The following is a 22,171-nucleotide window of genomic DNA, read 5'->3' as shown; positions in this document are numbered from 1 at the left end:
AGAATAGAACAATGAGTGCAATACATCAACTGGAAATTATTTCCAAAAAAAAAAGTGCAACACAAGTAGCATAATGTGAAACTTATATCTTAGCTACAAATATGCATTTCTTTTTTTTCTTTTTCTTTCTTTTTTTTGGCTGCGCTGTGCGGCATGCGGGATCTTAGTTCCCCAACCAGGGATCGAACTCATGCCCCCTGCAGTGGAAGTGCAGTGTCTTAACCACTGGACCACCAGGGAAGTCCCACAAATATGTATTTCTTACTGAAGGTCATGACCAAGCGTTTAAGAAACATGAGGCTATAAGCACTACAAATACAAAAATTCAAATTCAAGTCATATATTTTTTCTGGATTTGTATTTTTAAAATATAAAAGTAAAAAAAAAAATATATAAGTGATACGTTTTAAAACCTTTTCAAATGTGACCTACTGTATAAAGTAAAAATGCAAGCCCCACACTCCTATCTAAGTCCCAGTCCCACCCTCTAGAGTTAACACCATTGCCAACAGATGGTATATAAGAGGCTCCAAATAGCTCTTCCAAAGATCAAGCAACCAGTTTTGCTGACGGGTCAGGAAGATCCTAAACATGGTTCTTGCTGACAAAGGATCACTTAGAAGACTAGCAGGAGGATTCTGGGTCTCAGAGAGAGAGACAGAGTAGGGGCGGGGGTGACAACGTGGGTAGCAGCACATGAAGGGAGGTTGGTGGAGAGGCACCTGTCATTGCCTACTTCACATTCGTACTGTGGGCTAAGTATGAAAATAACTCACATTAGCATAGCTTTAGCATAAGTACCATGCTTAGTTTTATAAATGCTAAGTCATGATGATGACTCCTTTGAATAAGCCACCCCAGGCTTGGTTATATAACACACTGGGATCAGGCTGGTAGCATGTTCTCACTACAAAGATGAACCAAGCCACATTTTATGCACGAAGCAAACTATCTGTATAAAAGAAGCCCATGCGGAATATGTGATAAAAGCAGGGAGCCTGGAAAAACCTGAGGAAATGTTCCAGTGCGTGGACTGAGTTCCTCAGTGCAGGTAGAAGAGAAGGAGCCAGGAGCCTCTCAAGGGGCTCTTCAACCAAGAATGAGTAGGATCTGAAGAAAGCCACCAGTCCTTAAAAGAGGGAAAAAGGGGCCAAACCTCCTTACATGCTTCTGCACATCTCCCCCAATCTCTTTACTGATCTTGAGGTACTCTGCCACAGGACCGGCCAAGAGTGAGTCAAATGCTTGCACATATGGAGTCGTTCCTGCTGAAGACAGACACACCACGAAGAATTGGTCACACACCAGAAAGAGGATTTGTTAAAGGCACTTCCATATGAAAGCAGAGAGGCAAGGTAACACAGTAAACAGAAGGCTGGAGCATGAGTCAGGAGCCTGTGTTCTAGCTCCAGAACCACCATTAACTTCTTGTGCGACCCTGGCTAAGTCCCGTTTTCTTGCTGAGCTTAATTTTCTTTACCAATAGAATGAAAATAAACAAAATGATCCCCCTCAAGGTTACTTTTAGCTCTAACATTCTGACTCAATTGGGCATGTGCAAAATGGCCAATTTGCCAATTGTCTGGAGAGAGGAAATTTAATATCACTTGTCATTTGACTTATACTAGAGTCATTTTGCTAAAGAAAGAACAGGAAATATCACACAAGCAGGAAGTTCTCGTGTTAAAATAACTTAACCACAGGCCTCCCTGCACAAGTCACTTCCTCCCTTATCCGTTCACAGCAATAACGAATTATAGGCAATGAACTTTCTAGATTAAACGTTTTAGGGAGTTAGCTCCAAAGGAAGGAATATACTGCGACAGAAGAATTTCCGGCCAGGACACTCAAGTATTCACCACTCAAGTATTCACCACTCAAGGTTCTGCTGGCTTGTATGCTGCTTACCTTTTGCAGCACTGTCTGCATACCCACAGTGCATGTCAGAGGCCTGGGAGACTGCCTCCAGGCGGCCCACTGCTCTCTCCAACCTTTCTACCAGATTTTGCATGTCAGCCATAATGTAGCACCTGCTGAAACAGATCAAATGTCATTTGTTGTTTTAATATTCCATAGAACCTAGGGAGAAAAGAAAAAAAGAATACCCTGGGAGTGAAGAGGATGCCAATTCTGAGGAACAGAATCATTTTACAGTAAAATAAGATGGAAGATAGTCTAGCATATTTGCAAAATCATAGAGACTTCATTAAGCAAAAGAACTACCCAGGAAACAGTGTTAACTGAAAGCAAATGCTTACTCATTCAAATACTTACTGGATATCACTAAATAAATATTTGTGTAAGAATTTAGAATTTACAAAGTACAGTCTCATATATTATCTCAGTTTAAGCCTCTCAACAACTATTTAGGAATGGAAAGATAATTACTATACTCTCAGAGATAGGAAACAATTTCAGTGAAGTTAAATGACTTGCCTATAGTCTCACAGTTAGCTGGTAGGGAAGCCAGTCCTCAAATTCAAGCCTTACGGCTCTAAGTTTTGTGTTTTTTCCTACAACATCCTGCTGCCTACATATGGAATGCCCAAAACCAAGATGAATAGGGTATTTATCCTGCCCCCAATAACTTACTGTCTAATAGAGAAGACTTTACATGTGTACTAACGACTGTAAAACAAATAGAAAAAAAAAATTAAGGTGACATAAGTTGCAGAGAGAATAACACAGGATTTCAGAGAGGGGAAGAATATATCAGCTGGAAGGATCAGATAAGGCTATTATGGCAAAGCTTCCAATTGAGCCGGCTTCAAATGAAGGTGGGTAGGATCTGGATATGCAGCAGGGAAGGAGAACAGACACACCCAGAGAGCTTGTTACAGATCTTTCACAAGTACCAACTTATCTGAACTAGCCTCATTCAATGTCTAATATCCTAAAGAAAGTAAGCTCCAAAAGAGAAGGGACCGTCTCTGGTTTGTTTCCTAAACAAGTTTATCCTCTACCATCTAGACCACTACCTGGCAGGTAGAAGGTGTTCAATAAATATTTTAGAAGTTAATGAACCTGAAGTATAGTATCCCAGAACTCCAGAAACAAGGGTTCTGAAAGTTACCCACAAATATACATAAATGAGTGTTAATGTTATCAATATACATCGACATAAAGTGCTTTAGATTATAGGTGATCTCATAAAAATCAGTCAGTGTAATCACAATCAAAGACTTGACTTGGAGAGATGTCATTTCAAAGCGTTAATTTATTCAGGCAACTGAAGCCGAATGAACTCAACTCCCTTGAAGCCACCTAAAATGACCATAGCAATTATAATTCCCTCAAAGACAGCTACATGACAGAATATCTCATTTAACACACATTGTCTTCCCTGTGGAAGAGAGAAGCAACTCAAAAGATAAACTAAGGAAGACAATATCATCCCTGTCCATTCTTTTCTGTGTACAGGCTCTGATCTCTCAGAGCCCGGTGATTTGCCAGAGAATGTTGTTTAAAAAAGAATCAAGGAAAAAAATAAGAATGCGAACCAAATAAACCTTTCCATTCGCTGGCCTGAAGAGGTAGCAGAAGCCTCCAAATCTGTACTCTACTCAAAATGGAACAGACTATGGAGCAGACTATAAGTATCCAATATACTCTCCCTTATGTTATGGCACAATCACCCAAATATCCAAACTGCTGCCCTGTTCATTCTGGATACTATCCAGGGACAGACACATATAATCCACCACACTCTGTAAATCCCAGGGGAAAAGGCAGTGACTGCAATAAACTCCCAAGCTACCTTGCATTAATAAATACCACCCATTCTGTTATAAAACATGTTCCTTCGGACATAATGGATACTATAAGTTCCGGCCAGTGTGAACATGATAACACAGTACAAGCATCTCTAAAGGCTGCCAGGGTTCGTGAATACTTACCAATCTGAAAAGCTTAATAATACAGCTTCATGGATTTTGGTTCCTTCTTTTCCATCTTTTACTTGTACTTTAAGCTTTCAATGCTAAACAAGCTATGGTTCTGCTGTTTAACTTAAGCAGAATGAGAAAAGACAAAACAGCTATCATTATAGCTAATCTCATTCCACCACAAATCAAATATAGGAGAAGAGTTCCTAGTTTTTTGTTTTTGGTGGGGGTGGAGTTAAATTTGAGATGTTATGGGAAAGAGTGTCTAGAATTGAAGGACCAAAAGACACACCTTGTCTTATTCTTTATGTATGCATATTCGTTCTTTAGGTGGTCATGTCCACTCCAAAGCTGTCAACTACCATTATCGCGTTACTATCCAGTCCACTTGCTGAGTGATACCACCACAACCACCTATAGACTAACAACTCCCAGAGCAGTGTATCCAGCTCAGGCCATCCTTCTGGGATTCAGAATTCCACCTAGACATCTCTACCTGGATGTCCCAAAGGACATCTGAAATGTCCAAAACAGAACTCATCATTTTCCCTAGCACTGCTCCCCCAGACTCACTGTCTCAGTAATCCAGCACTACCAGCAATCAAGATAGTAACCTGGAAACTGTTAAGCAGTACAGTATAGTGGTTAAGATTGTTGTTCTTGGGGCTTCCCTGGTGGCGCAGTGGTTGAGAGTCCGCCTGTCGATGCAGGGGACACGGTTCGTGCCCCGGACTGAGGGGATCCCACATGCCGCAGAGCGGCTGGGCCCGTGAGCCACAGCTGCTGGGCCTGCGTGTCCGGAGCCTGTGCTCTGCAACGGGAGAGGCCACAACAGTGAGAGGCCCGCGTACCGCAGGAAAAAAAAAAAAAAAAAAAAAGAGTGTTGTTCTTTAAAGAAGTCAGAGAGACTGGGAGTTTGAATAGTGGTACTCACTGGCTCTGTGTCTCAGTGTTACCAAACTTTCTCAACCTCAGCTTCCTTATTTGTAAAACAGGGACAACAACAATATAAAATCCAAAGGGCTATAGTGAGAATAAATGAGGAAATACATGTGGAAGTGACTGGCTCGCTCAGTCCTGAAAAATGGTTAGGATTCCATAAACATTAACTAAATGACCTCCTTACTAATCTCATCAGTCATCAAAATCCATAGGCTCTATCTTGCATATCATAAATAGATGCCCCTGTCGTCATCCTGATTGATAAAAATTCGGTCATCATGACTTTGCCTAGATTACTGCAATAACCTCCTCACTAGTCTCCTCTAATTCCAGTTACAAACCCTCTTTATCCATTCTCCTTATTACCACAGTGATTCAGAGTAAAGTCCAAGCAAGGGTTTCCATAAACTGGCCCTGCTTTATTTCCTACTACTCTGCCAGTTTTATCTCCTGCCACACCTTTCCTCAACATTCTACAGCAACCCAGAACTACCTGCATTTTCCAGAAAGAGTTATGCTTTCTCTCACTTTTGAGCCTTTACAGTGCTATCCACTCTGCTTGGCTGCTTTCCCTTCCCAACCTGTTCCTTTTCTCATAACTCCTACTGCCTTTTTCAGATTCAGCTAAGGTGTCACCTCCTCTAGGAAGCTTTTCCAGTTTGGTATGTTTTCCCTTCTCAATCTGCCCCCTCTCCAGAATTCCTACTGTCCATTCAGTCTCAGCCAAGGTATGACCTCCCCAAGAAGCATTTCCAATATGTGCTCCCACATATCATTGTGTACTTATCTCTACCACACTTTAACACACTGGTTTAAAGTCATTTAATAGTCAACAGGCAGTCACCCTACAGAAGAGACCATGTCTTGCCTTTGTAATTCCAGTACTATAAACATGGTAGGCACTATAAATACAATAGGTTAATAAAAGTCCTTGGGAAAAATAAATACATAAGTGCCTTTACCCCCTTCTCCCCTCAACGCAAGTCTGGTTATCTCCTCTCTGTGTCAAATCTGGGGAGAAGTGTGTGTGTGTGTGGGGGGGGGTGTTCCTTTCTTTAAAAAAAAACACATTTTTTTTTGCCTGTTTGTAGGCTCTAGCAAACATTCCCATCTTTCAAATAAACGCTGCCTTCTTGGGCAGAAATTAAATTGATATAGAGATCTTCAAACCAAGTGCCATAAGGCAGATAACCTTGTTTATTAGATGATATAATATTAATTAAAAACAGAACTCCCTTAGAGTTGTAGGTGCTTTATATCATCAAACTGCTGCTTCTTTTGAGACTTAAAATAATTCTGTGACATATATTATAAAGATACTGATCCCCATCTTTAGAATGAAGAAACTGACAGAAGTTAAAAAGCCTGCTAGGTATCAAACAACCGGTGGGAGAGAACCTAACCTTGAGCACAACTTTTCTGAGGCTCTTTTAAGCAATTAAGTGACTAACCGGTTCATCACAGCATGCAGCCCCAGCTGTTTGCTAAGCACAGCACTGTGGGTTCAAGGTCTCTTTATGGTGTCTTTAGGCACATTATTAGCAGCTTTCAATTCCTCTGCTCTCAGTTTCCTCTATGGAGGCCAATATTTTTTCACATTCAGTAGACGACACATGTTTGGAAAGCAAATATTTAAAATAAGGTTTTTCCCAAGAATACAGAATTGCCAGAGCAGAAAACTATAGCTCTGCCTAATCTTGCTCCCTGCCATTTCTGACTGACAGTAGCCAAGAACTATATGTAAGCCTCCGTAAATGAAGGTGCAGATTCCCAACTATTTAAGCATTCATCATAAAAGCTTCAGAAGGAGAGGCAGTCCTAATTACCCAAGTCTAAATAAAACTTGGATTCAGGAGACCAAGGTTTAAGTCCCAATTCTGCCACGTATTAACTGTGTAAGTTTAGGATAGTCATTTAATGGACCCTCACTTAGCACACAGAGATGTAAGGATCAAAGGAGTTGGTTTTATAGATGAGTAGTTACTTCGGGAGCCTTAAAATGCAGTTCAAATGTAAAATGTTATTGCTGCATACCATGTAATAGAATACAGGCTCCAGAAACATGGCAATTTATCCATTCTCCCCACCCCGCTCCCCAGCTGCCCCCACCCCCAAAATCTGCAGCACCTAGAACAACCTGGCACACAGAAGACACTCATAACACGAAAGTCCTTAGCATTGTGACAGCTACTGAAGAAACAGAAGACCCGCGGTCTCTGCCCTCTAGAAGCTTTCATTCTTATTGGGAAGGGCAACGCAAATGAAATACCAATGGACTAAATACTGAAGACTATATTTTTTAAAGTTCTGTTAGAGATTAACTAATTTCATTTGGATTGGGAAAAGTTAAAGTTACCAGCTAATACAGTGGAGCTTTTTCTTTGCAGAATGTTGTATGGTCCTGAATTATATAGTATAAATGACTACATGCTTGGAGAAGAAATCAATGAGGACTAAAGGTAGTCTCAGGAGGTTTCAGGAGGGAAGTGGGGCATTTTGACAGAAAAAGTTAAAGAAAAAAGGGAAGACATTCCAGAGCAATCAAAAGCAAAGAGAGACCAAGAAGGCTATATACAGAAAGTGTGAGAAGGTGAGCCCACATAGTCTCATGGGAAATAAGCAAGCTGGGCTAGGTTATGGAGGGCACTGAAACCTGGGCAGTATTTGAATTTGATGTTGTGATAAATGTGAAGCCATTCAAGGGTTTTGAGAGAAGGAATAATATGACGAAAGCAAAATTTTTACAAGTACTGTCTGATAGCATGGGTTTTGGAGGAAAAAAAGGGAAGATATTAGGGTCTAGGTTAGGTTGAAAGCTGTTCAACTAGCTGCAAAACAAAAAAGTGGTACTGTAGGGCTTCCCTGGTGGCGCAGTGGTTGAGAGTCTGCCTGCCAATGCAGGGGACGCGGGTTTGTGCCCTGGTCCGGGAAGATCCCACATGCCGTGGAGCGGCTGGGCCCGTGAGCCATGGCCACTGAGCCTGCGCGTCCGGAGCCTGTGCTCCGCAGAGGGAGAGGCCACAACGGTGAGAGGCCCACGTACCACAAAAAAAAAAAAAAAAAAAAAAAGTGGTACTGTAAAAAATATTTTTGCTATCGCAAAGGAAAATAATAATCACTTTTAGGCCGCTAAGTGACCAGCACCTGAATTAACAGTAAAATAGTTTCTCTACCCTGAGGGAGTCTAGCAGGAGCAACAAAGCTACCTTCCACTGAATCATTGGCTCTCAGGATGAGGAGGGAGTCTAGAAAGCACCATCTGATGACAGAACAGACCTTTCAACATTCTCAGCAATTAGTCAGGTAGCCTCTATTCAAACACCTTCAGTGTGGAGAACCCAAGACTTCTGGAGGCAGCCCATTCCATTCACATAGCTCAAAGTATTTAAAAGTTCTTCCTTATATGGAGGCAAAACCAGTCTCCCTGCAACTTCCACCCACTGATCTTGGTTCTGCCCTTGGAGGTCACACAAAACAACTAAGCATTAAACACAGAACAAGTATTAACTGTGTGGTACTAACTACTGAGTTACAGTAGCATTCAGAGAAGGGAGTCAAAGATGACTCCAGAGTTGCAAATCCAGGGGAGTAAGAGAATGATGACACTATAGGAAAAAACAGGTTTCTGGCACGTTCTAGCTAAGGCAAGAAGATGAGGTCAGTTTTGTATGCACAGTTTGAACAGAAGATGAAGCTTCCAAGTGGGAATGTCCAGTAAATAGTTAGAAATTAGCTTGGGGAAGAATCAAGGCTAGAGATCAATGTTTACAAAGTCATCAGCAAGGAAACATCATAAAGTCATGAGACTGCATAGGCTTTTGGAGGGATATCATGCAGAGCGAAAAGAAACCAGGAGCTTGATTCTCCAGCAATTTCTTTTGTGGTCTGAAACCAAGCAAAATCAGAAATGGTCAGTGATTCCTGCCAAAGCTGCTTCATATTCTCATCATTCTAACAATTCAAGCAACCCAATTCCTTCTGCCTGTCATTCAGAAGTAAATGGAACCAGGTTACTCCTGCAGTTCTTGCCTCTTCTCACCAGGCAATTAAGGCAGTGGAATGAATTTCGACTCATAAGAAGTTGCTATGCTTAAAATGTTTTCTACTTTGTCAGGTAGTTGTTCCTCTAAGTCATACCCTTAAGTAAAATCGAAAAGAAAGCAACTACACAAGTCACCCTGTATGCTATGGTAGCCCAACCGATCTGCTTCAAAATGCTTCTGTTGGCCTTTGCTTTGTAATTCTGTTCCCTAGATGTTATCCTAAGAAAATAATACTAACGGGAAAACTGATAGGCATGAAGATGTTTAATGCTGTGTTAGCTTAGACTTCTAATTACAGGGGAAGAGCTAAATGCACTGTGGAAAAAGACCTGAAAAAGAACACAAAATTTACAGTGTTTGTCACATTCGAGTGATGGAGTTTTAGACAATTTCCCCGTTTTCCAAAATTTTTTTAACATAGTAATACAATTTCTTTATAATAGAAGACAACAAAACAAAACAGCTCCACTTGGATATCTCTCCTAAGCTACCACTAAACTATAAGGCATTAGTTAGTTCTGCTCCTAACAATATAGAAATTCTCATCACTAGACTCTAACATGCTACAGAGCAAAACCTACACATGCTAATAGGATACTTACAAGTTGGCTGATTTAACCCAGAAACCAAAGAACAGACACCACTTTGCCCCAGTAAGATGCCATCTAAATCTAACCCAAATCAGGAGCCACTGTTCTTCCCCAAGCATTTGGTTTCTCTGATGAAACCAATGACATTTAGTGCCTGAGTCACTGCCACCTGAGGTTTAGATTAAAACAGAAAGAAAGGCCTGTCTCCTGCAGAGGGAAAGAATTCTACCCAATATCAGCACTTGTCTCCTGACCATTAAACATGGTCCTCCATCTAAAATTCCAGGAGTGAGTAAAGCTAGTAATAGTGTACAAGCTGAAGTCAGACTTGAAAACTAGCTGTTTCAATGCTCTGGGGCAAATAGATAACTTTGTGTGGTCAAGGGCTCCCCTCTCTCTCACATTCAAGGAATATTACGAAGACTAACACCATAAAAGCATTCAGCAGGCATCTTTTATATTGTGTAAGGAAAAACTGCATTGGTTGATTTCAACTGGTAGTTGCTGTAAACAGAACAGCATTTCCCATTCTCATGCATAAAGATAGATTCAAGGATGCCATTTGTCCCTAACCATGATTCAGCTACAGCTAGAGATACAAAAAGATCTGCGACTGCAAGTCTATAATTAACTTACGTGTAGGAATTTTAATGACCTCTGGAGGGAAAAAAAATAAAAAACAAAACAAAAAAGCAAGCTCACTTCTTCCATTAAACATTTCAACTATAACTACTTTCCAGTAGAATAGAAAAATTTGATACAACAGGTCTGGTAATACAAGGCAAACAAAGCTGCACTGTAGCTGAGGAGTATTTTTAGAGTTGATGGTTTTTATTAGGTTTACATGATGGTATATCAAGAACAAATAGTTTCATGGTGAATGCTAGAGCTGCATTAATTTAAGGTTGATGAAACTACAGTCGACCCTTGAACAACACGGGGATACGGGCGGGCACTGGCCCTCAGTGCAGTGGGAAATCCTCCAATAACTTTACAGCCAGTCCTCCATATCTGCCCGTACAAGTGGACCTGCGCAGTTCAAATCCATGTTGTTCAAGGGTCAACTGTATAACAATTTTATCAGTCAAAATAAATCTTGAGTAACAACATCATAAACTACATCCAATGTAAAATAAATGATAATCCCTATCCACTAAACCAAGCTGTCTAAATGCAGGCAAAGAAAACAGGAATTTATATAGCCCCAGTATAGGGGAAATATAAATCTGCTGACTTGCACTGTCAACTAACACCAACCTCATTTCTAGTGAGTGCCTAAACAATGGCCTTTCTCTATTAAGATCACATCCTCTGAGGGAAAAAAACACAAAAAGACAAGTTCTTCAAGGCCCACCCAGAAATTCCTTGAATGAACAATAATTCTTGATGCCTCAGTGAAACCCATGATTTATTCCTTGCAAGGTACCCAGCGTTTATCATGTGCCATACACTGGGCTAACCACGGCCATGGAGCCTGCCCTCAGAGAACTGAGTTGGAGAGATAAGACACTGCACAATCAGAGCTATGATACTTTCTCATGCATTGTTCTCAATCGGGGCAATTTTGTCCTCCAGGAGACATTTGGCAATGTCTGAAAACATTTTTGGTTGTCACAGCTGAGGGAGTGCCCCTGGCATCTAATGGGTAGAGGCCAGGGATACTGCTGAAATCCTACAATGCACAGGACAACCCCATGAAATGAAGAATCACCTGGCCCAAAATGTCAGTTATGCTGAGGTTGAGAAACCCTGTTCTAATGTAATAATGAGCAAAAGGTAGTGCAAGAGGTACAAATAAAATGCTGATGTAATAGTTTAGGACTTTCTAAATTAGAATGTCACTCTGTACCACCCAATGAAAACTAAGATGAGGGTCTGACTGTGGAGAACTCTGTAAATTGGACAATAGAGTTTAGACTTGATTCTTTGGGAAAATGAAGCCAGTGAAGGGTTAAGATGAAAATGGTTCTTTTTAAAAGAGTAGTCTGGGGCTTCCCTGGTGGCGCAGTGGTTTAGAGTCCGCCTGCCGATGCAGGGGACATTGGTTCGTGCCCGGTCCAGGAAGATCCCACATGCCGCGGAGCGGCTGGGCCCGTGGGCCATGGCCGCCGAGCCTGCGCGTCCGGAGCCTGTGCTCCGCAACGGGAGAGGCCACAACAGTGAGAGGCCCGCGTACCGACAAAAAAAAAAAAAAAAAAAAAAGAGTAGTCTGGTTATGGTAGAGAAGCTGAAGTATAGATATGAAAGCCAGTTTAGTAGAAAGTAAAGAAAGAAACTGATGAGGACAAGTCAAAGGAATAATCACTAGGACTGGCTAAGATATAGCTTGAGGATCCTCAGATTTCAAATCTCAGGATTAAATTTCAAACCAGAGGGTTCAACTTTCAATGACACTGCATTTGCTTGTTTAAGTAAAATGAATCTTTGACTCACCATACTTCACAGAAAACTGAAAGGAGGAAGTCACTTTTTAAAGGCTCAGTCCCTAGTTAAAAAAATAACTGCAACTAAACAAAGGTATATATAAGCAAGAAAAGGGGTGAAAAAAAAGTTCATCCTTCAGGTTGGAAACAAAACATTTTACAAACTAAACAGCTAACCTCCTCAAGGCAAAAATACACTCACTGAATCTTAACAATACCACCACTTTTGGTTTGCATGACAGGTTGTACTTGACAAAGTACTTTCACAGTTACTATTTTATTTAAACTCTGCTGAAACATAAATTATGTCCATCTGATTGATGAAGTATTTCTGGGGAAGAAAAAGGGGGGGAAATTCCAACAGAAATTTCTTTATACTGGACAGCAGCAAGTCAAACAATCAGCAAAATGCCAACCACAGAATAAATCCAAACGCATTCATACAAGGCATCAAAAGCCCTTCACAACCTGGCAGCACCTACCTTTTTTTCTGGTCTTATCTTCTCCTACAAACCCCAGGCTCCAGTACTTCCCTGAACAATATAAACCCTCTCCTGCCTCCACACCTTTGTCTTGCTCTTTCTTCTAGTTGAGATACCTCATTAGACACCTTTGCTTAGATGTGCTGCAAACACCTCAAACTAAATATGTCCAAAATTCATTTTCTTTCCATGGCACCTCTCCAACTTGACCCTCCTCTCACAGTACCTATATTGGTGAATGGTGCTACCCAGTTCCCTAAACCAGAAAACCAGACAATCATCCTAGGCTACTGCTATTTTTTCATTTCCATAAACAATCAGCCTTCAACTCTATGGATTCCATCTTTTTAATATTGCTCAAATTTGATCCCTCCTCTCCTTCCCATTCTCATTGTCTTCATGGTTCAAGCCATGTTCAAGCTTCCAAACACTGGTCTACTTCCTCATTATGTTCCTTCCCCCTTGACAGGCTGAACTAAAACATCAATCTGACCACATCATTTTCCTACATAAGAGCCTGCAAAGCCTCCCCACAGCTTTCAGGGTAAGCTCCAAATTCCTTAGCATAGTTTACAAGGGCCTTCATATGGGAACCACCCCCACCCACTTCCTCCACTTCTCTGAGCATTACTGGAATTCCAGTCATGGTCTTTCACATGTCCAGATTCCATGTCCTTGCACTGGACCCTTTGGCTGGAAATCCCTTTTCCAGATTCACCATACGGCTAAACAAATCCTGCAGGACTTAGCCGCCCACTTCCTCCCTAAAGCCTGGAAAGCTGGCTCAGGTATTCCTCCTCTCAAGAGCCCTGTGCTCACACACTATGACACTGTAAGCCACCTCTGATTTACTTGTCTGCCTCCTCCTCCACTCCATGAGAACTACTTTATTCTTAGTCACCAGGGCTAGATGCCTCATTTAATATGTGCCTCACACATATCAAGGGCTCAATAAATGGCTGGTGAATGATTGATGTGCTGGGCTGCTCCGGTTTTCACTTGAACAGGGAACCCTATAAAGAGCTTCAACTGACAGTTCTGATACTAACTTCTGCCTTAAGTTTCTCATGCTCTCTTCACTGAGCTCTTCATGCTTCGAAACTCATCTTAAACCCTGCTTCTGCAGAATGGATTTTCCTGAGCCCCTCATTACATACTGCCAAAGCACCCTGTTCCTCTTTCCTAACACTCATCACATTTATAATTATTTGTTAAATTCCCTGCAAACACTGTCAGCTCCGTGAGGGCAGGGTCTGCCTTGTTTTGTTTCTGCCTTCCCTGGATGTGGCCGAGTGCCTAACAAAGAATAAACACAATTTGTTACACTGAATTTAATCCTGTGAGGTGAGCAGAGACCTCCACTTAAAAGATGACAAAAATGAGGCTCAAACAAGTTAAACAAAGCGCCTATGGCTACCGATGCTTGGCAGTGGGACCAGCCCAAAACTGAGCCAACTGGTTTCACATCCAGAAGTATGCAACACCTTCAACAAAGTTAACTTGGCTTTTCAGGATCAGAGCTATAGACTAGGAGAAAGGGGAGGCTCTCTGACTGCAAACACAAAAACCCGATCCTCTCTTTTTAAAAAAACTGCCCAGGTGTGCCAAACAGGCTGCATTTTTAACAAGTTCCACGCAGCGAGTAGCCTTTAACCTGCAACTGCCCGCGAGACGATACCTACTGGAAGACCACCCCAAGGTAGAGAGAGGTTCCTGGGAAATGAACGGGGGAAGGATATGGGGCCGGTAATCTAAGGAGCTGAGGTCTAGACTCCGACTGTTTCCGTCGCTCGCTGTAAGATCTTGGACCAGCCTCCTCTCTCCGAGGATCAATTTACCCATCCGAGCAATGGGGGCGAGACCAGGGATAGAGAAGATTCTAAGGTCTCGGAGGTTCCCTTCAGTCAGAGCACCTTAGGAATCAGGCCTCCGCTGAGGCTGATGGCCAGAACCGCGAAGTCCAGCGGAAGGGGCCTCCCCAGGAGAGCCTGGCTCAGTTGGTCACCGCGGCCCCACCTCAAGAGACCGCGCCCAGGATCCCGGGTCGGCCTGAGGGTCCCGGCGCCGGCCGCCTCAGGGGGGCTCACCGCATGCGCCTAGGCCAGAAGGGTCATTAACAACGCCAGGGGCCAGTGGGCCGCGGAGGGGACCATAGTCCCTACCCCGCCGCGCACACTCACCTCAGAGATATGCCTCACCTCGGGACTGCGATCAGCCGCTCTCCACTTCCGGCAAGAACCGCCCAGCAATCCTCGCGCGACCCACTTCCGTGCCCTCACTGGGCGCGGCACCCCCACCGGAAATGAACCGCCGGCCGAAACGCCGGCCCAGAGGAGGGACCAGGGAAGAAGACTGGCAGCTCCGCTCTTGACTCCGCCCCCTACTCGCCACGCCGGGGAGAGAGAATCCCCACTAGCCTGGGAAAAGAGCCCCGCCCCCAAGGCGGGAGCGACGGGGGGCGTGCCTAAGGCTAGCCACGCCCTTCTATCAACCGCAGCTGCCGGAATCGCCCGGACCAATGAAGGGCCGAAATTACTGGCTAAGCTCCACCCCCGGAGAAGGAGGACAGATGAGTGGTTAATTCTCCTGTCAGTTTGGCCTCATTGGCAAAGGCCGGTCCCTTTTCACGGTAGTCGGGAAGGGGTTCAACCCTTCAGGCCCTAATAGGGTCAAGCCGGAGGATTCTCTGAGGGCGGGAATCACGGGCGGCCGTCTACTCTCCGAGGGGGATCAAGGCTAAGCTCCGCCTCCCTCTGGGCGTTCAAACCTCAGTTTCCCCGTTTGTGACGTGGGGAGGCTATTGCTCTGGACAGTGTTTCGGGAGGACCTGCGGAGGCTGGGTGTGGGGTAGGGTCGGCGGGGGGGTCGGCGGGGGCGCTCGGGCCCAACCCCGCGTTTCTGGGCATGCCAGCCGCCGCCCCACTCGCTCTGCCCCGGGCTGGGAAGGTGGAAGCTCGCCCCACTTCCTGTTTGTTCGGTGCGCTCTGTGACCATAGATGGTCAGGTCTGGGGCCGCGCGGAAGCCACCGTCTGGCAGTTTGGGAGTCCTTCCTCTCTGCGCGCAGGGTGGTGTCCCCGAGAATAAGATGAGCGGGGGAAAAAAAAGAAAAAGATGAGCGGAATTAGAAGGTATCCAGCTCCACTCGGCTAAAACCCGGTTTATGAGGCACCTTGCCCGGGCTGGGCGTGGCCAGCTGCCTGTCACTCAGACCGGGGGAGGTTCTGCACGGTGGCCGCGGCGCGCGGGGAAGACTTCTCTTCGGTGCTTCTTGGGTCTGGGGATCAGAGCTTTGTTCCCTCAAGGCTCACACTTTCCAACCAGTGATTATCCTCCTACAAAGATTTTATTTACAGAAAAAAGTGGCAAGTTCCCACCCCTTCAGTTGAACGGCTGTGACGGCTGCAAGCTTCAAAGTTGAATGCAAGCGTTATATGCCAGAGTCACTCATTCAACAAATACAATTCTTATAATAACAGCTACCATTTACTGCGCGCTGAGTACATGCCAGGCCTGTGCTGAGTGCTTCAAGCGCATTTTCACTTTAATTCTAACGAACTCTCTGCGGTAGGTACCATTATGGCCTACAGTTTTAAAATGAGGTGGCTGAATTACTTGCCAGGTTCATAAAGTGTCGGAATTTTGAAGGGGACACATCTATCTAACTAAATCCCAGAACTTAACCCCTATGATAGACCGAACTGGAATCATTTGCTGCAATTTGGAGGCAGTGATGCCCCTGGTGGGGAGACATCCTGGGTTCCAGTCATGGCTTAGGCGCTTACCAGGGGTCAGACTTGGGTCAGGTTACCTGACTTCTCTGAACCTGGGCCTCTTCTCAATTTTATGACTCCCAGAATATTTACAAGAAAATGACCACATGACAAAATATGGAACAAAAACTGCAGTACCTTTTAAATATTTACATTTAACAAAAACACTGTCTCTCACACATGCACACCAACTCTATTCAGACATAAAATTGAAAGGTTATATTTGAGTGATTCATGTGCGTGTAACCTAGGGCAAATAGCCTCCCTGGCCCTTATCATAATCAGCTCTACACTTAGCCCTTCTAAATCTCCGGATTAGAGACAGGAAATACCAAAACCATACATGCATCCTAGAGGAAGGGGAGAGAAAGTGGGAAACAGGAAGGAGAAGGAAGAAAATAAGGAAGAAAGTTTCCCCATGCATAAATTGGGGATAGTAATTCAGGGTTGTAATGAGAAATAGAAGCAATGTTCACAATGCCTGCCCTTCAGGAACTTCTAATCTTTTAAGAAGTCTGAACACAGGTACTTGTAACTCCAATGGGAGGCAGTTTAAGAACAGTATCTGTGACTTTTTTTTTTAAATAAATTTATTTTGTTTATTTTATTTTTGGCTGCATTGGGTCTTCATTGCTGCCTGCGGGCTTTCTCTAGTTGCAGCGAGCAGGTGCTACTCTTCGTTGCGATGCGCGGGCTTCTCATTGCGGTGGCTTCTCTTGCGCAGTACGGGCTCTAGGCACGTGGGCTTCAGCAGTTGCAGCACGCGGACTCAGTAGTTGTGGCTCACTGGCTCTAGAGTGCAGGCTCAGCAGTTGTGGCGCATGGGCTTAGTTGCTCCACGGCATGTGGGATCTTCCCAGACCAGGGCTCGAACCCGTGTCCCCTGCATTGGCAGGCAGATTCTTAACCACTGCGCCACCAGGGAAGTCCATGACTTTTATTTATTCATTTATTTATACATGGAAAAAAAATTACTGAGTTCTTCTGTGCTAAGCACGATGCTACTTTGTACCAGGCACTACTAGGAGTACAGCAGTAGAGAAGTCAGACCGTGTCACTGCCCTCGTGGACCTTCCACAGTCTATTGTAGAAACCAGTATCACCATCTGGGGAGGTCATCAGTAGATGTGCTGACTACTGGCTTCCAGTTTTTTTCCTCCTCACTGATCTTGCCCAGTGCCCAGTCATTACTCAGTGCCTCATCCATGGTGGGCTCTCATCAGGCTCATGTTCATGAGCCCCTTGAATTCAGAACAGTCATATCCTGGGCTGAGATGGATGGGTGGAACATTGCAGGGCAAACGTGAGTAAACAGTAGTGGAGATGGGAATCTGTGTCTAGATGAGGTGAGAGGTTCCTGTAGGAGAGGAATAGGAGATAAGGCTGGAAAAAAAAAGAGGTTGAGCAAGCTGTGCCAGGCAGGAGATGTGAAACCCTAGTGTGAAAGTGAGAGGGAGCTGGTCAGATCGCATTTTAGAAATACAATTCTAGCTGTGGTGTAGAGCATGGGCTTGAGTGAGTAAAAAAAGAGGCAGGGAGACCTGTCAGAAAACAGATGCAAAGATGTAGTGATGTCTGAATCAAAGCTATGGTATCGGGGATGCAGCAAAGGGGACAATGCAGGGGATAGCATTCTTATAAAGGGGCTAGGGAGGAGGAGGAAGACAGATGGAAACGGGATGATTTGAATACGAACCTTCAGACTAGATCTAGCTCCCCAGGGATACACTCCCATTGAATATTACTTTTCCTTCTTGGCAGATATCACAATCTTAATTAAATAATTATTTGTGCAATTTTTTTTTTTTTTTTTTGCGGTACACAGGCCTCTCACTGTTGTGGCCTCTCCCGTTGCGGAGCACAGGTTCCGGACGCACAGGCTCAGTGACCATGGCTCACGTGCCTAGCTGCTCCGCAGCATGTGGGATCTTCCTGGACCGGGGCACGAATCTGTGTCCCCTGCATCGGCAGGCGGACTCTCAACCACTGCGCCACCAGGGAAGCCCTTGTGCTATTATTTTTTATCTTCTTTCTCTCTAAATACCTTGAAGTTAGAGTCCTTGCCTCTCTAGCACAAAAATCTATCTCAATGGATAGTTATGGAAAGTTGTGACTAAGTGAAAAGGGTGGGAAGGGCCTGGGTGGCTCTGAGACTTGGAGATGGGTGAATGGGAGATGGGCAGAAGACTGGATTTTGGGGTTTTCAGCCTCAGACCTTGGGGAGAGAAAGGGAGAAAAGAGTGCAGTTAATCATTTTTCAAACGAGAATTGTCAGCAGAGAGTTGATTGATTCTCACACATGCCCCCTCTTCAGGTATTTTGCCTGGATTTCAGCAAAATTCTAAACCTGCAGAATCGCATTGTCTCTGCGGGTGCCACCCAAGATTCTTCCTTATCGCTCAGAGTTTCAGGCACAGAAGTCTGGTGGTTCATCTGGAGTGTTTCCCAGCCTGGCTCAGAGGAGCGCCTGCATCTGTGCTGCCTGGCCCAGAGCCTCTCTGCATTTGGGCAGATCCTGTATCCCCCTGCCAGAAGGGGCTGATGACAGACAACGATCTATGTGAGCCCATCTTTCTTCTCCTCCTAGGATAGAGTCCCTGGCTCCAGCCTGAGTTAAGGTCTCAGGTCCAAAAATTACAAGTAGGCAAAAGAGATATTGGCAATATAATAATGTAGTGGTTAAGATCTGGCTTTGGCATCACTCTGACCTGAACCTGAACCCCAGCTCTTCCACTTAATGTATGATCTTGGTCAAGTCAGTTAGCCTTAGAAAAAGATATTAAAATCCATCTTGAGGGACTTCCCTGGTGTCACAGTGGTTAAGAATCCGCCTGCCAATGCAGGGGACATGGGTTCGAGCCCTGGTCTGGGAAGATCCCACATGCTGCAGAGCAACCAAGCCCATGCGCCACAGCTACTGAAGCCCATGCACCTAGAGCCCGTGCTCCGCAGCAAGAGAAGCCACCACAATGAGCAGCCTACGCACTGCAATGAAGAGTAGCCCCCGCTCGCCACAACTAGAGAAAGCCCACGCGCAGCAACAAAGACCCAATGCAGCCAAAAAATAAATAATAAATAATTTTTTAAAAAATCCATCTTGAATGGTTGAGATGACAATTAGGAGAGAAAATTTATAAAACATTTGGCTCACAGGAAATATGCAATGAGTAGTAACAATTATTATTCAATACAGAGAGTCTATTGTCTGTGTCCCTAGTGAAGGCCGCCAGGAAGCAAAATAAGGTCTGAAGGGTCAACACACTGGATGGTGCCACCAGAGGCACTGCCACTACTGCCCCATCACCAAAAATATCTACTTCTTTTTTTTAATTAATTAATTTATTTTTGGCTGTGTTGGGTCTTCGTTGCTGCACACGGACTTTCTCTAATTGCGGTGAGTGGGGGCTACTCTTTGTTTCGGTGCGCGGGCTTCTCATTGCAGTGGCTTCTCTTGTTGTGGAGCATGGGCTCTAGGTGCGCGGGCTTCAGTAGTTGTGGCACATGGGCTCAGTAGTTGTGGCTCGTGGGCTCCAGAGCACAGGCTCAGTAGTTGTGGCACACGGGCTTAGTTGCTCCACGGCATGTGGAATCTTCCCAGACCAGGGTTTGAACCCGTGTCCCCTGCATTGGCAGGTGGATTTGTAACCACTGTGCCACCAGGGAAGTCCTTATCTGCTTCTTTATATCTCTAACCTTTTTTTTTGGCCACTCAGCTTGTGGGGTCTTAGTTCCCCAACCAGGGATTGAACCCGGGCCCTCGGCAGTGAAAGCGCCAAGTCCTAACCACTGGACCAGGGAATTCCCTTTATATCACTAACTGTTTGTTTGTTTTTTTTTTTTGACTGCGTTGGGTCTTCATTGCTGCGCTCAGACTTTCTCTAGTTGCGGCAAGCGGGGGCTACTCTTTGTTGCAGTGCACAGGCTTCTCGTTGCGGTGCTGAGTTGACGTGACACGAAACCTTTCTGTAACTGATCACAAGGCTTTAGTTGATAGTTGTGACTTCACATATCCACTACCCGTTCCATATTCTCTTTGTCTTCAACCAACACCTAGGTTCATCAGGGTCATAGCGATGGGAAAAGAAAGAGGGCATGAAGGAAGCATGCTACTGTCTTAAAGTTCCTGACCCAGAAGTGGCATGTATCACTTCCACTTATACTTCATTAACTAGAACTGAATCACATAACTTAGTTGGGGCTATAACTGATTTTCTATAGGTCACCCAAACCTTTTTTCTTGAGGGATTGAAGACCTTGGTGGTCCTGCCTGTATAATATTTCCATATTTTTTTGCACTAAGCATGGCAGAACGAGGAGGTGCCCTAGGTATCCTCTGGATTATATCATAATCCTCCCTCCCTCTATTGCATAGTAACAATTCTCTTTTGCCTTAATAATGGCTCATTCACCTAACCAACCATCATAATCAGAGGTATGCAGGTAAACTTTAACAATATGCCCTCCATGGGTAAAATACCGGATTTGTAGCATTTGACGATTTCTGTATTGTAAATACTCTCACCATGGCCAACTTTAAGCTACCAATGTTATATTACTGAAGAAAAATGCACTGTGGTATGTGGAATAGTGGCCCTCCAAAGATGTCCACGTCCTAATCTTTGGAACCTGTGAATGTGGTACCTTACATGGCAGAAGGGATTTTGAAGATGTGATTAAATTAAGGATCTTCAGATGGAGAGATTATCCTGGATTATCCAGGAAGGCCAAATACAATCACATGGAACCTTATAAGAGAAAGAAGGAAGCAGGAGAATCAATCAGAAAAAGAGATGTGACAATGAAAGCAGAAGTCCTAGTGATATGACCAAGGAATGTAGGTGGCCTCTAGGGGCTGGAAAAAGCAAGAAACAGATTTTCTCCTAGAGCCTCTTGAAGGAACACAGCTGGGCTGACACCTTGATTTCAGCCCTGTAAGCTGCATTTTGGATTTCTGATCTCCAGATATGTAAATAATAAATTTGTTTCTTTTGAGTTTTTTTTTTTAATTTTTGAATTTTACTTTATTTATTTTTTATACAGCAGGATCTTATTAGTTATCTGCTTTATATGTATTAGTGTATATATGTCAATCCCAATCTCCCAATTCATACCACCACCACCACCCCCCACCACTTTCCCCCCTTGGTGTCCATACGTTTGCTCTCTACATCTGGGTCTCTATTTCTGCTCTGCAAACCGGTTCATCTGTATCATTTTCCTAGGTTCCACGTATATGCGTTAATATACGATATTTGTTTTTCTCTTTCTGACTTACTTCACTCTGTATGACAGTCTCTAGATCCATCCACATCTCTACAAATGACCCAGTTTCATTCCTTTTTATGGCTGAGTAATATTCCATTGTATATATGTACCACATCTTTATCCATTCATCTGTCAATGGGCATTTAGTTTGCTTCCATGACCTGGCTATCGTAAATAGTGCTGCAATGAACATTGGGGTGCATGTGTATTTTTGAATTATGGTTTTATCTGGGTATATGCCCAGTAGTGGAATTGCTGGGTAATATGGTAATTCTATTTTTAGTTTTTTAAGGAACCTCCATACTGTTCTCCATAGTGGCTGTATCAATTTACATTCCCACCAACAGTGCAAGAGGGTTCCCTTTTCTCCACACCCTCTCCAGCATTTGTTGTTTGTAGATTTTCTGATGATGCCCATTCTAACTGGCATGAGGCAATACCTCATTGTAGTTAATTTTTAAATTTAATTAGTTAATTAATTTTTATTTTTGGCTGCGTTGGGTCTTCGTTATTGAGTGCGACCTTTCTCTGGTTGTGGTGAGCAGGGGCTACTCTTTGTTGAGGTGCGCAGGCTTCTCATTGCAGTGGCTTCTCTTGTTGTGGAGCATGGGCTCTAGGCACGTGGGCTTCAGTAGTTGTGGCACACAGGCTCAGTAGTTGTGGCACATGAGCTCTAGAGCACAGGCTCAGTAGTTATGGCGCACGGGCTTAGTTGCTCTGCAGCATGTGGGATATTCCCGGGCCAGAGCTTGAACCCATGTACCCTGCAAT

The 22,171-nt window shown here is 44.1% G+C and overlaps 1 protein-coding gene across 6 annotated transcripts in view; it reads right to left on the bottom strand.

The window, feature by feature from the left end:
• CAP1 (cyclase associated actin cytoskeleton regulatory protein 1) overlaps positions 1 to 22,171 on the bottom strand; it is a 359,457-nt gene that overhangs the window by 10,725 nt on the left and 326,561 nt on the right. The window contains exons 1-3 of one of the 6 annotated variants that reach the window (XM_067725643.1): positions 14,563 to 14,680; positions 1,909 to 2,030; positions 1,165 to 1,268 (exon numbers count right to left, since the gene is read on the bottom strand). In XM_067725643.1, the coding sequence (XP_067581744.1) occupies positions 1,165 to 1,268; positions 1,909 to 2,020 (216 nt within the window). In that variant the 5' untranslated portion in view covers positions 2,021 to 2,030; positions 14,563 to 14,680. Of the gene's footprint in view, positions 1 to 1,164; positions 1,269 to 1,908; positions 2,033 to 14,544; positions 14,681 to 22,171 lie in introns of those variants that run through there. The other 5 variants (XM_067725646.1, XM_067725642.1, XM_067725645.1 and 2 more) reach the window with 5 other exon arrangements.

This window comes from Pseudorca crassidens, chromosome 2 (assembly GCF_039906515.1).
Source record: "Pseudorca crassidens isolate mPseCra1 chromosome 2, mPseCra1.hap1, whole genome shotgun sequence".
Classification (NCBI taxonomy): domain Eukaryota; kingdom Metazoa; phylum Chordata; class Mammalia; order Artiodactyla; family Delphinidae; genus Pseudorca; species Pseudorca crassidens.
The sequence above is the reverse complement of the archived record's forward strand: the minus strand, read 5'-3'. Positions and strand labels throughout refer to the sequence as shown.